At 36.7% G+C, this 12,965-nt stretch overlaps 3 protein-coding genes across 5 annotated transcripts in view; 1 reads left to right on the forward strand and 2 right to left on the reverse strand.

The window, feature by feature from the left end:
* chtf18 (CTF18, chromosome transmission fidelity factor 18 homolog (S. cerevisiae)) overlaps nt 1-7,275 on the forward strand; it is a 29,194-nt gene extending 21,919 nt beyond the window's left edge. Inside the window, 4 exon segments of one of the 2 annotated variants that reach the window (NM_001110102.3) lie at nt 2,761-2,905; nt 3,756-3,872; nt 5,526-5,589; nt 6,908-7,275. In NM_001110102.3, the coding sequence (NP_001103572.2) occupies nt 2,761-2,905; nt 3,756-3,872; nt 5,526-5,589; nt 6,908-7,038 (457 nt within the window). In that variant the 3' untranslated portion in view covers nt 7,039-7,275. 2 annotated transcript variants of the gene reach the window in all.
* On the reverse strand, nt 7,150-8,088 carry gng13a (guanine nucleotide binding protein (G protein), gamma 13a). Of its 2 annotated transcripts, none has more exon segments than NM_001198746.1 (3): nt 7,150-7,478; nt 7,760-7,857; nt 7,985-8,088. In NM_001198746.1, coding segments are annotated over 2 exon segments (204 nt in total). In that variant the 5' UTR covers nt 7,985-8,088; the 3' UTR covers nt 7,150-7,372.
* A 2,243-nt stretch (nt 8,089-10,331) lies between these two features.
* si:dkeyp-57d7.4 lies at nt 10,332-12,341 on the reverse strand. Its single transcript, XM_005170886.3, has 2 exons — nt 12,140-12,341; nt 10,332-12,062 (listed from the first exon to the last, which is right to left on the reverse strand). The coding sequence occupies exon 2, from the start codon at nt 11,931-11,933 to the stop codon at nt 11,073-11,075; it is 861 nt and encodes a 286-aa protein (XP_005170943.1). The 5' UTR covers nt 11,934-12,062; nt 12,140-12,341; the 3' UTR covers nt 10,332-11,072.
* Nucleotides 12,342-12,965: the final 624 nt, after the last annotated feature.

Here is a 12,965-nt window from a genome sequence, read left to right on the forward strand (position 1 = left end):
GCTATTGGTCTGGCCACGATTCAGCAAACGTCTGAAAAACAAATCGCCTATAAATCAACATCCATGCATGCTATAGAGCTGAGCAGTGCAATGGCTTTATGTCCAAAAAAAGAAAGATCTCCTAAGACATAAATAAATAAGTGTTTTTGAAAACAGTGAAGACTGCTGACGTTTAGTCTGACGTTTACTGTTCCAAAATATTTAAAATGCTTATTAAAATAAAACTTATTGTGTTCAAAGGGGAAAAAAATTTTGTTTTTACCCTGACATTTATAAATAGAACATATTTTACAGCAGTAATCACGATACAGTCAAACTGTGAAACCATGATATTTTTATCAAAGGTTATCATATTGTCAGAATCTTACACCAACCCATGCCTAGACCTGAGATGTTCAAAGTCAAGGAATGAAAGACATTCTCAAAACAGTTCATGTTACTTTAGTGGTTCAGCTGTATTATAATGAAACTCCCAAGAACAATTTATGTGCAAAAAATGTGTTGTTTAGATCAGGGTGTGCGTGTACTATGGGTGGTACAACATACTGTTATTAGACTCAGCAGTGCAACATGCAAACGTGGTATTGGCTGTAGCATGATATCGTGCAAAACACATTGGCGAACGCAATTGTTTATAATTGTTTTGACTAATCTTTTACATTGCATTCATAATGTTTCCTGTGTGTACAAAATTATGTTTGCTGATATAACTCATTAATTAGTAATTTTTTAACTTATTTAATTAAATATGCTAAATGTAATCGCATGCGAGTATTATTATCTGTAAAATTCCAATAGTTATTTTGTGATTATTATTATTTTTTTTTTGCATGATGCCTTTTCAGAATCTGTTTTGTACTGATTCATTAAAACACAGTTCAAAGTTCTGCTTTTTGCAAGCTAAAATCATCTTTTTATTATTTTTGTTAAGCTTGTCAATGTAGTGGATATTACATCCAATTAATTATTATATCATCTAGTCCTACTTTATCTAGATTAAATAAGGAAACACCAGAGTTTGTTTGTCATCCTTATGTTTGTTGTGTGTGTGTGTTGTTGCAGAGTCATGCAGCAGTCGTTCCTGCAGGCGCGCTGTGAGGAGACGCTGGTCACCTCTGATTGGGGGATTCCTCTGCTGGTTGCCCTGCTGTTGCTTCTGCTGGTGTACGCTTTCCTATATCTTCCCGCCATTTCCTATCGAGCTCTACTCCAACAAGCGCTGGACAACCACACTGAAGCCATGACTGTGGATAACGACAAGATGCCCTGAAGATCACAGCTAAATGGTGCACGATTATAGAAGCAAAATGCATTTTGATTGCATCATCCAGATATGAGGAGAAATGTCTCAAATGATGCTGTTTTTGTTCCTTAATGTCCTATTTTGAAAGTCAAGACTGTGATGTTCAATCATTTCCAGTACACAGCAAGCTTTTCCATATAAAAGTTTCTGTCTCTCTCTCTCTCTCTGTTTTTTTTTTAACAACAAGCAGCATATGAGACATGATGAAGAAGAGATCACTTTGGAAATAAACTTTCATCACCTTTCCTGCCCTCTCAAAGGAAGAATAGTATTGACTTTAACATGAAACGGCAGTAATATATGGAAAAAAACCCACACAGAATAATGAACTGCTCCACATTTCTTTGACAGAAAGTTCTCCAGCTGTTGTGGGGAAATGACTGTGTGTTTGACTCAACTAATCCCGCATCAAGAGTTTCATCTGCTTGTGTGTGTTGCACATATTGGTGCATTTCAGGTTTATTCCTGGAACAGTGTTTTGACTTCTTAGTAAGAGGGATTATTTCACTCACCTGCTTTCAACTCTCATCTAATCTTCTGATTCTTCTCATTTGAGTCTCTTCTTTTAGATTCTCTTTGGCAATAATTCTATGGTGTTTTGTAAATGTTATTGGTATAATCATATAGGGCTGGGCGATATTGCAAAAATAATCATCACGATATCTTGTTTCATATCATTCAATATCGATAATTATTGAATATTTTTTATTACATTCAGCAATATTAGTATTTTTTTTGTTGATTTAACCTCTTTACTTTAATTTACCATCAGTACTGAGGCATTATTAGGCATAATTTGGTTTTAATAGTCAAAAACAAAAATATTTAAACAAAATATCTCTTAAACAAGTGTTAAAGAGGCTCTTAAACTTGATAAGTAAAATGTTACAAAGTGTGCAGTGGTAAAGCGTAAATACTGAACAATCAAAGCAAACTTTAAGGTTGATCAACATTTGTAAAATGTGAAAAATAATGACACCGTAAACCTCAAACTCTGTAAACAAAACAAATTATGATAATCAAATCTGAGCTTTCAAGTAAAGGAACCGACCATCATTATTTATACACATATTGCAACATTACTAATGTGCTCACGCATTCAAAAAACTTAAGATGTTTTTCAACTAGCATCATGTGTGCGGTGCTTGCACAACATGTGCGCATCACTCCTATATGCGCATCGGGCAAGTCGCGCGACTCCATTGGAAATGTCAAACTTACACCCTAGGCTTATTGGCATTGCTTCCATGTTGCGCGCTTATTAGCCACATTTCAATACAACTAGAGCGCTTTATACTGAAACTTCATACCAGATTTTTTTTTAGCGATGATGACGATGTTTGGTCAATAAATATTGATACAGATTTTATCATCCAGCTCTATGATCATATTTTAATGTTTTTAGTTATTGAATGTACAAGAGGTACATTACTGACCGTTGATGTTTATTTTGACAGTAATATTGAAGATGTGGTGAATTATCCTGGTTTACCTCCTCGGAGACAGTTAACCTATCAGGTGAAGCAGCTCATCGCCAGGGAGACGGAACTGGAGAGGATGAGGAGAGTAGAGAGAGCACAGCAGAGTCGAAACCCACAGAAAGTAAGAATTACACACACACACACACACTCATAGAGAGAGAGAGAGAGAGAGAGAGAGAGAGAGAGAGAGAGAACATAGCATAATCAAAACTTACAGTAAGTAAGGCATGCGCACACACAAATAAATGCATTTACAAGCAGAACAATACTATAAAGTTGATACAATACTATAAAGCATCTGAAAAAAATCTGTATAAATGATTTTATATGATATAGCATTATAATATGGATTTGTTTAATTAACATAGTACATAATGTAGTACTTAAGCTAAATAAGTAATATTAGATTTTAATAAATTATTAAGATGTTTTTAAAACTTCAAGTCGCTATTAAACTGTAAAAAAATAAAATGGTGCTAAAATGTCTATTTATTTAGAGACAGTTTATTATTTTTATTATATCAGTTTACATTGAGGTGGATTTGTTAATATTAGTTAACTACTTTAGTAATGTGTACAAGTGATGAAAAATACTCCTAAAGCATTCATTATTCTTAGTTAATCTTCATTTCGAGATGTAGTAATAACTGAATACTCTAATAAATTGAATTTCATTGTTTATGCATTAAAGTTAACTAATAGACATTATTGTAAAACTTAATGCTTTTGTACTGTAAAAGTCTACCATTTAAAACATAGTATCTGCTATATTAAATTATATGAGTGTCAATACATGGACATTTAAATGCTTTTAGATTAGAAAGAATATTTATTAGTTATTCTGAAATACAGAATTAAATGTTTCATAGGTTTTAGTCTATTTAATTTAGTTTGTTTTCTGAGGTTCTGTTTATGCTTTTGTCTAAACAGAATTATCATTATTTCTAAGTTATTATTCGTCCTGTGTTTAGATGGAGACCGTAAATAAGAATCAAGAAGAAAAGAAAACCGAAGTGAAGAAACAGACAAGCAGGAACCATCAACAGAGGCTGGAGAACATCGTAAAACAGACTGTGGTGGAGACCAGGGTAAAACACTTATGTTAAACCATATTAAATCCTTTGGATCTGTCCTAAACGATCTCTGCAGCCCCAGAAATCCTCCCATTTTTAGGCTTTAATTACACTTGCCGGTTTTAATTCAGTTGTGCATTTGCTGTTAGTGTGGTTCATTTGAATTCATCTGAATGCTGATATTCTAATATTTGTATACAACCAAACAACTGAACCCTGTAAACATGGGCCTCTGTCCACTTCACAATGTTATCTAGTATGGTTTTAATCAACCATGGACATCTAAATTAAGTAAAGACGTCTAAAGTAATCAAAAACTGGATTTGACAATAAAAAAAAGCTCAGAATGGTACAAGCATACCTGATTTGCATGTCATGAATGCTATGTTGAGCATTGTGGCTGTCGGAAACCATTAGTTTTCCAGCAGATCTTCATTTTTTTGTGTGCAGTAGGGAAATTTCTGATGCTGTTTGGACTTCTTTTACATATTTTGTAAGATTGTATGAGCTCTCAACTGATAAAATTCACTTTTTCTGTATGCATATGCAACAAGCATCTTTAGTCGAGCAAACAGCATTGTTTTTTTGCTTTGTTTGTTTTTTGGTTGGTTGGTTGTTGTTTTTTTAAGTTTTATTAGCAAATATGCCATACCATTTTTTATGTATGTATCTTTAGGTTGGGTTCAAAAGGGGATCTATTATGCCCCTTTTTACAAGATGTAAAATAAGTCTCTGATAACCCTTGAGTGTGTGTATGTGAAGCTCAAAATAGCACACATGTAATGCTTTATAACTGCCCCTTTCATGCTTTGATTCAAAATGTTATTTTGACGACTGTCGCTTTAAATTTAAATGAGATTGTGCTCTTTTTCAAAAGAAGGCGGAGCTACAAATGCCTATGTGTCAGCATAGCTGCAAATTCAAAAACCAGACTAATGTCTTATGCTAATGAACGAGAGTTGATCACTAGTGGGCGGGGCTTTCCCCCACTGATGACATGTACAAAGGGTTTTTTTATTGAGTGTGATTACAAAAAAAAAATTGTACCAATAGAAGCTGGTTATATTCACACACTTCTGACACACTTTGCTTAAACCCCCTATAAAAGTGAGTTTTGCATCATAGGTCCCCTTTAAAAATGATAGTGTGAAGCTAAACAAATCAGGAATTGTTTTGTTATTTGGTCCACACTAGACAAACCAAAAAACAAACTGTGAACACAACTTTAAATTGTATTTAAGTCCAGTCCATCATGTATTTCCATAGCAAATTCAGTGCTGAGATTGTGGATTTACAGCTTCACTCTGGCATTGTGTAACATTTGTCAGTTTTACATTTTTTGCAGACAAAGTTTGCAAATGTTGGCTTTAGATTATTGATTAAATTCAAGATGCCAAAAATGAACCTAATGCCCTTAAATAATTTAGTTTGTTCCTAATGTGAATAAAAAAACGCTGCTTTTGCACTGAACTTAGCAAATTGACCTCTTTATCCATTTTACACTGATTCTGTGCCACCATTTAATCTAATTGACCTCACACTGACTCTGTTTACATATGCTTGACTTATGCTTCATAATAATCCAACATTAATTGGGTTAATAGTGGATCAGGGTCAAAGTGCTTTCACACGTGAATGCTTGCTTATTTATTCTTTTCACGTTTACAGCCCGAATTGGACTTTTTTGGACGAGCCATTGTACCCAAGGAGAAGCCTGTGGTCACTGCTACAAGTATGTTGATTTTTATATACACTCACCGGCCACTTTATTAGGTACACCTGTCCATCTGCTCGTTATAATATCTAATATCTTAACGCAATATCTAATCACATGGCATCAACTCAATGATTTTTCTGCATGTGGACATGATCAAGACGATCTGCTGCAGTTTAAACCAAGCATCAAAAAGGTGATATAAGTGACTGAACGTGGCATGGTTGTTTGTGTCAGACTGGCTGGTCTGAGTATTTCAGAAACTGCAGATCTACTGGGATTTTCATGCACAACCATCTCTATAGTTTACAGAGAATTGTCAGAAAAAGAGAAAATATCCATTGAGTGGCAGTTCTGTGGGCGCAAATGCCTTGTTAATGCCAGCGGTCAGAGGAGAATGGTCAGACTGGTTCTAGCAAATAGAAAGGCAACAGTAACTCAAATAAGCACTCGTTACAGCTGAGGTATGCAGAAGAGCATCTCTGAACAGACAACACATCACACCTTGAGGCAGATGGGCTACAGCTGCAGAAGACCTGCTGGGTGCCACTCCCGTCAGCTAAGAAGGTAACTGTGCCTACAGTTTCCACAGGCTCACCAAAATTGGAAAATAGAAGATTGGAAAAACGTTGCCTGGTCTGAAGAGTCTTGATTTCTGCTGCGACATTCGGATGGTAGGGTCAGAATTTGGCATCAACAACATGAAAACATTGGTCCATCGTGCCTTGTATCAATGGTTTAGGCTGGTGGTGGTGGTTTAATGGTGAGGCGGATATTTTCTTGGCTTACATTGGGCCCATTAGTACCAATTGAGCATCGTGTCAACGCCCTAGCCTACCTGAGTATTGTTGCTCGCCATGTCAACCCTTTATGACCACAGTGTACATATCTTCTGATGGCTACTACAGCAGAATAACGCACCATGTCATAAAGCATGAATCATCTCAGACTGGTTACTTGAACATGAAAATGAATTTACTGTACTCAAATGGCCTCCACAGTCACCAGAACTAAATCCAATAGAGCACCTTTGGGATGTGGTGGAATGGGAGATTTGCATCATGAATATGCAGCCGATAAATCTACATCAACTGCATGATGCTATCATGTCAACATGGACCAAAATCTCTAAGGAATATTTCCAGTACCTTGTTGAAACTATGCCACGAAGGATTACGACAGTTCTGAAGGCAAAAGAGGGACTTACCCTGGTACTAGTAAGGTGTACCTAATAAAGTGGCTGGTGGGTGTGCATGTATACTTTACCGTACAGTAAATGGCAGTATGTTTGTTCAGTATAATGCTAATTATGAGCTGATGTGGTTTCTCTCTGCAGGTGAAGATGGCAAAGTGAGTGGCGTGCTGAACATTGGTAAAGCTGTGGGAAACAGCGACGTCTGGTTTCGTTTTAATGAAGGTGTGTCCAATGCAGTGCGCAGAAACGTTTACATTCGAGAGTTGCTGTAAACTGATCTGGAGAAAGGATGAAGTACATGTCAATCTGTAAAAATCTAAAATGTTCTGAATAGTTAAACAAAACAGTCATCTAAATTGTTTGAAAAAGGAAAAAACACCACTGGTTCCTCATTTTCTTTTTATTGTGCTGTTGTATAGTTGTCTTACACTTTTATAAATACATGTTTTCACTGAGAAACATTCGCTTTCTTATTATCATGAGAGTAAACAACAAAGCAGATTCACTGACAATGAGTTCATTTGCATCTTAATCATATTCAAAGTCAGCCTGTGTAAGAGGGCGGAGCCACTTCTGCTGCCATAGGGATGATTGACAGCTCTTGTGCTAGAGTATTACACATTTGCTCGACTCCACCCACGGGTTGTCCTTCATGGCATCTGGATTCACAAATGGATCCTCTGTCATTTTCTCCTCCATCCATTTAATTAACCTGAAAATAAATGCATTAGTGGAACAACTAAAAAATGCGCTACTAAGCTTTAATCTATCAGTAATCTATCTTTATATATTTTATTTGCTTTACTAAACTTTGGACTTCAAAATCTGATTTGATTGTTATATGGATATGTTTGAACATTGTGATAATTTGTTTTTAGTAATTATTATTATTTTATTTAATTATACATATAAATACTTATAAATATCGACTGACAGAAATGATTTAAATACAGCTACTATTTATACATGCAGTTTTGTGTATGTGAGACTCACTCTGGAACAGAGACGGATGTGTTGACTCTGTTATACTTGAGCTGTTGCTTCAGGCTTTCCACATGATTCTTCAGCTGATCTTCATCCAGCTCATCCATCTAAATCACCAACCATCATTTTATTCTTATTTCAACATCTCAAAGCTAAACTATCTATAAATAATAGCTAGAATATAATTAATCAATCACAATTGATCTATAAAATATCTGTATAATTTCAGCCTACCGTGAATTCGTTGTTATGTCGCTCAGAAATGAAGTGTCGGTATTGTCAATAGCTCCTGTGTGAATAGCTTGAGTGCGTTATGCCACTTGTGCACACAGAGATTTAAACACACACCTGACACTGAGGTTTAGGAGCATTCAAACTGCTTTGTTACTCAAATTTTCAGTCGACATCATAAGATGTAATAGGAGAGATGAGTAGCTCGCCGGCCTCATTGCACGTCTATGTAAAACACATGCAAATTAAATGTTAATAATGCTTTTTGGCCTCACCTAGTCTTTGCCAGGGAGAATCGGTTTAAGAGTAAATGCTGCAGACTACTGTTGAGACTGCTTTAAGATACACAACTTACTTGAAAACTTCTATATATGCTCTTTCAGTCAAAGTCATAGTCTGTGTATATGATGATGTCATTCTAAAATGCGGAAGTGCGCCTGTTTTCACGATTGTTTTAGAACTTCCGATTGAGTCGCCTGTGAGAGAAATGACTAGGAATAATAAACGGCAGAAAACGGCCAAACTAATTGCTCTACAAACAAATGTTTGCATTACTATACAGACCAAGTAGAATAATATAATAAGAAAATATCAGTTTGCGACATCAAGCAGCGTAACGAGCAGTTTTTAACCTCTAAAAATAAATGGAAGTGAATGAGAGCGGAAGTCTTCAGCCTAAAAGATTCAAATGGCTGCGCCCGCTTGTCGGCAAAGAATAAGGTGAATACAGCAGTGGAAATAAGTATTGAACATGTCATGTTTTTTTCCTTTAAATAATATTTCTGAAGGAGCTGTTGACTGAACCAGATTTTGGTAAAAACCCAAACAATACAAACATAACAATAAAATAAAACATAAAAATCTGAACAATGAGTTCTGTGTAATAACAATGACAGAAGGAGAAAATGCTGAACTACTGAAATGTATTTAATACTTCATATAAAACTTCAACGGAGTGTAAAAATCTTTATTGTTCTGTGGGTCTCGTCTATCAAATCTGATATTTATGTTGTATTTTCAATTGGATTCGAGTCAGGTGATTGGCTGAACCATTCTACAGCTTGATTTTTCTTTCTCTGAAAGCATTAGAGAGTTTCTTTGGCTGTGTTTTGGATCATTCAGGGTGTCCATGGCGTCTTAAAAATTATTGAAAATTGATACATCAATTTAGAGGAATTTAAGGCCCTTAAAAAGTATCAAAGGCTATTTTACAAGGCATTAAATTTGGTATCGGTTTGCTAAATTTTACCAGAATTAAATCATTGAATATTGGGATGTTGTGCAGTTTATCAAATAAAAAAAATCCTGTTAGATTTGGCATCACACTGCTTTGTTTATTGCAGTAACCAGGGAAACACTGTTTTTCCTGCTGCTGTAAAGGCGCCACCTGCTGGATTAACATTTTTAATCTGTATATAAATACAGTTTTAGTTTAGGATTCATTTCTTGCAATCAGTGTTTAGTAAATATGCTGCAAGTTAAAATGTCCACAATGTTACTGGTTGGAAGCCTGAATTGGTGATGAGATCTTAAATTGTATGCATAGAGTCTTATAAAAAGTCTTAAAAGGTATTGAATTTTAATCTCCGATTCCTGTATACCATCATTGTCTTGCTGAAATCTTTACCCTTGGTTTATCTTCATCATCCTGATAATGATGTTGCACTAAAGCAGCGAAAATGTATTTGCACTAAGGAAAAGCAGAGGGTTGCAGAAAAACTGCTGAGAGATTTCAGTTGCTGTCTGGGCTTTCACTGCCTTTCTAAACCTCCCTTTCTTCATGTGTTCAATGCTTTTTCCCTGGTGTCTTTTCATCTTAATACACAAAACTTTGTAAACTAATTAGATTTGTTTTCTTTGCATATTTAGATTTCTTTGGTTGTTATCCACATTCAGTATAAATTTTAAGCCAACAGCACCTTTAGAAATAGGTTTTTTGGAAAAAATGGTGTGGTGTTCAATACTTATTTTCCCCGCTGTATATTATAATTCATCTGGTATTATATAATAAAGTAGAAAACTTTTTTTTTAAATTATGACTGACAATATTTTCGATATTTATATTATCAATATTCGTATTAAATGTCTGCCAAAACAACTAGCGACAATCATTTCTTCTTGAAGAAACAATTCCTGGTGACTTTAACCTTTGCTATTTGCTTAAAAGTGAAGTCACTTGTCTGTTAATGAGATTAGGAAGTGCTACGAGTGAGCAGTGTTGTTTGTTGCTAAGTCTGTCTAAACCCTGCCCCTTAAGCTACTTATAGTAACACAGCAAATATATCTTTGAGTCGTGCGTGCACTTAGGAGGAAAAGAGAGGCTTAATGTGATCATGCAGACAGCAATGAATTGTGGGAGGATGGAGATCATCTTTTATTCAGAGTTAGATCAATAAACATTTTGGGTACTTGGTATTGGGTAAAACTGGAAGTGTACAAATCCCTTTTTAAAGAAACTGCGTTACAAATTAAAAACACAATCTTGTTGCATCGTAAGCTTGACCTCTGGATGGTCTTACAGTTAAATGTAGATATAATTATCATACAATTCCTATTCAGCTTCAAATCAGATGATGTATTCATTTCACTGTTAATCAGTTGCCTGAACTTGACAAGTCAAGCACAGATTCTGTCATGGTTTGCTGCCAAATGTGTCCAGAACTTCTAAAATTCCACAAGAATACTGAGAGGCCAGTGGATCAACATCATGCATAGCTTATATTTGGCTTGTATATATAAAAAAATAAATAAATGAATGCATGCAAGGAATGCATTACCTTGGAATTGAACCCATGACCTTGCTTGTATTAGCTCCCTTCCCTACTGTTGCAAACCGATCATTAGCCAATATCCATGTCCATTAAAATAAAGAAGTGTTGGTTTCCAATGACTCAATCTAAAACACACCAGTAGCAGCGTGAAAACTGGCTATAATAATGGTGGGAATTACATTTACGCCTAATTTTCTGCAAGTAATAAATTGTTTAGCATGTATCAGCCATAAGGCACCTAGCTGGTTCAGTCTCGGACATTGCAGGACCCACATCAGTCGACCACTACTCAACTCCCACGTTTAAGTCACAAGTAACTGTTAGATGCTCTTCTGACTGATTTTATCCACCCTTCCCAAAACGGTCGCTCCGGCAGCATTTTCCACCCCTCGCAACCATTCCGAACACTTCAGCAGGATGCTCTGATCCACACCTTGCTCTTCATCTTCCTCATACTCCACGTCGTCGTATCGGTGACGCTCGTTGAGAAGAGAGATCTTCACCAATGGGATATTGGATCGAAAACTTGTCTTGGCCGCTAGACGGTCTTTAGGTTGCAGGGATGTTGAGTTGTTTCGACTTGCGCGGAGCTGCTTCTCACGGTTGCGTCTCTGCAGGAGCAAAGTGGCCTCGGGAGTCAAGTTGAGAGAGAAGTTTGATTCGCTATTCAATCCGTGGCTTGATCCGGAGGAGGCTGGAGGACTGGAAGGCTCCATTGGGATGCTTGTTGCTGAAACGCTAATAGGAAGCCTTTTCTTGCTTGAGGTGTTGGTTGTAGAGATCGGGATGCCTGAAGTACTTTTAGAGGAACTTGTTGGACCTGCAGGTCTTGAAGGCAAAACCCACGTATTCCTTCCCTCCATCCTTAATCCTGAGGTGGCTCGACTGGTGGGCAGCTTGCTTTTATGCGGCGTGGCCTTCTTGCTTAACTTTTTAAGCCGCTCCTTCACAGAACTTTTCTCTTCTGTGGTCGTAACCAGAATGACAGGAGACGGTCCTGGAAGTTTTTCTTTGCTGGAGTTGGGTAGACTCCGAGGTCTGGTTACAGGTGGGAAAGGCATCTTGGAGATGTAGAGGAACAAGTAGGACAGAAATTCAGTCTTGGAGGTGCAGTGCGGCAGGAAGGGGATGTGATCTTTGGCATGATCAAGACAGCTATTTGTTTTCAGAGTTCCGAACATCCACTTCTTTCTTCAGACGCAGTCACTCTGGAAATGGCACGCGGGAATGGTTTGGCTCTTTATAGGATGCCGGGGCTTTAAAGGGGCTTGGCTGAGGAACGATGTGTGAATCCTCTGGCCTAGGTAAGCCTGACACGTGGAGATTAAGGGTTGCATAATGAACAGTGATGCAAACCACCGTAGAGAAAGTTTACATCCTTGCTTACCTGTGGGATTGCAAAGGTAGTTGTGTATACGAGACTAGGCTAAGATATCTTACAGATTTAACATGGGTTAAATTCGACTCAGCAGATTTGGTGGTCAAAAGTGTTAGTTGGAAATGTAGTTCCATTGCACAGGTGTCAAATTCCTGCTGGGCTGCTGCTCTGCACAGTTTCTGCACACCCTAATCAAACACAGCTGATCCTCATAATTGAGATGTTCAATAGAATCTTGAACACCTTGATTAGGTGGAATAGCTGTGTTTGATTAGGGTTGAATCAAAACTGCAGAGCTGCGGTCCTCCAGGAACTGATTTTGACACCTGTGTTCCAAAGCATCAGTCTGTTTATAATTGACTAAAGGGTATTTGTTGTTGAGTGTACACTGAAGTTTTATATTTTATGGTAGTCCGTTTCAGTGCCAGTCAAGTATCTGATCAACACGTGTCTAATCGTTTTCCCAATTAAAGGATCTACTGGACCTAATCTTTTTAAGAAGGTCACGTTATCTCTTTCACACACAGTCTGTAAGTTTTCATTTACTTCTGGCAGGAGGTAATCATTCACAACCTAAATATAACAGCTCATTACTGAGGTTAGGCCAAGACCTAAAAACTTCTGTCAGGGAGGAGAGACATTTGACATCATTTGATTAGTTTTTATTAGACCTTAATTTTTTTTAATGCATCTTCTCTTTATTTCTGTCAACCACACTAAAACTGCATTTTAGTCACTTGCATGTTGTTGTATAGACTCTAACAGTGTAGCTGTACTTTACCCTGAGAGCTTTCAGTTTTAAAGATATTAAGAGTTTAGTGAGACTGTTCTTAAA

This window comes from Danio rerio, chromosome 1, assembly GCF_049306965.1.
Source record: "Danio rerio strain Tuebingen ecotype United States chromosome 1, GRCz12tu, whole genome shotgun sequence".
In the NCBI taxonomy this organism is placed as follows: domain Eukaryota; kingdom Metazoa; phylum Chordata; class Actinopteri; order Cypriniformes; family Danionidae; genus Danio; species Danio rerio.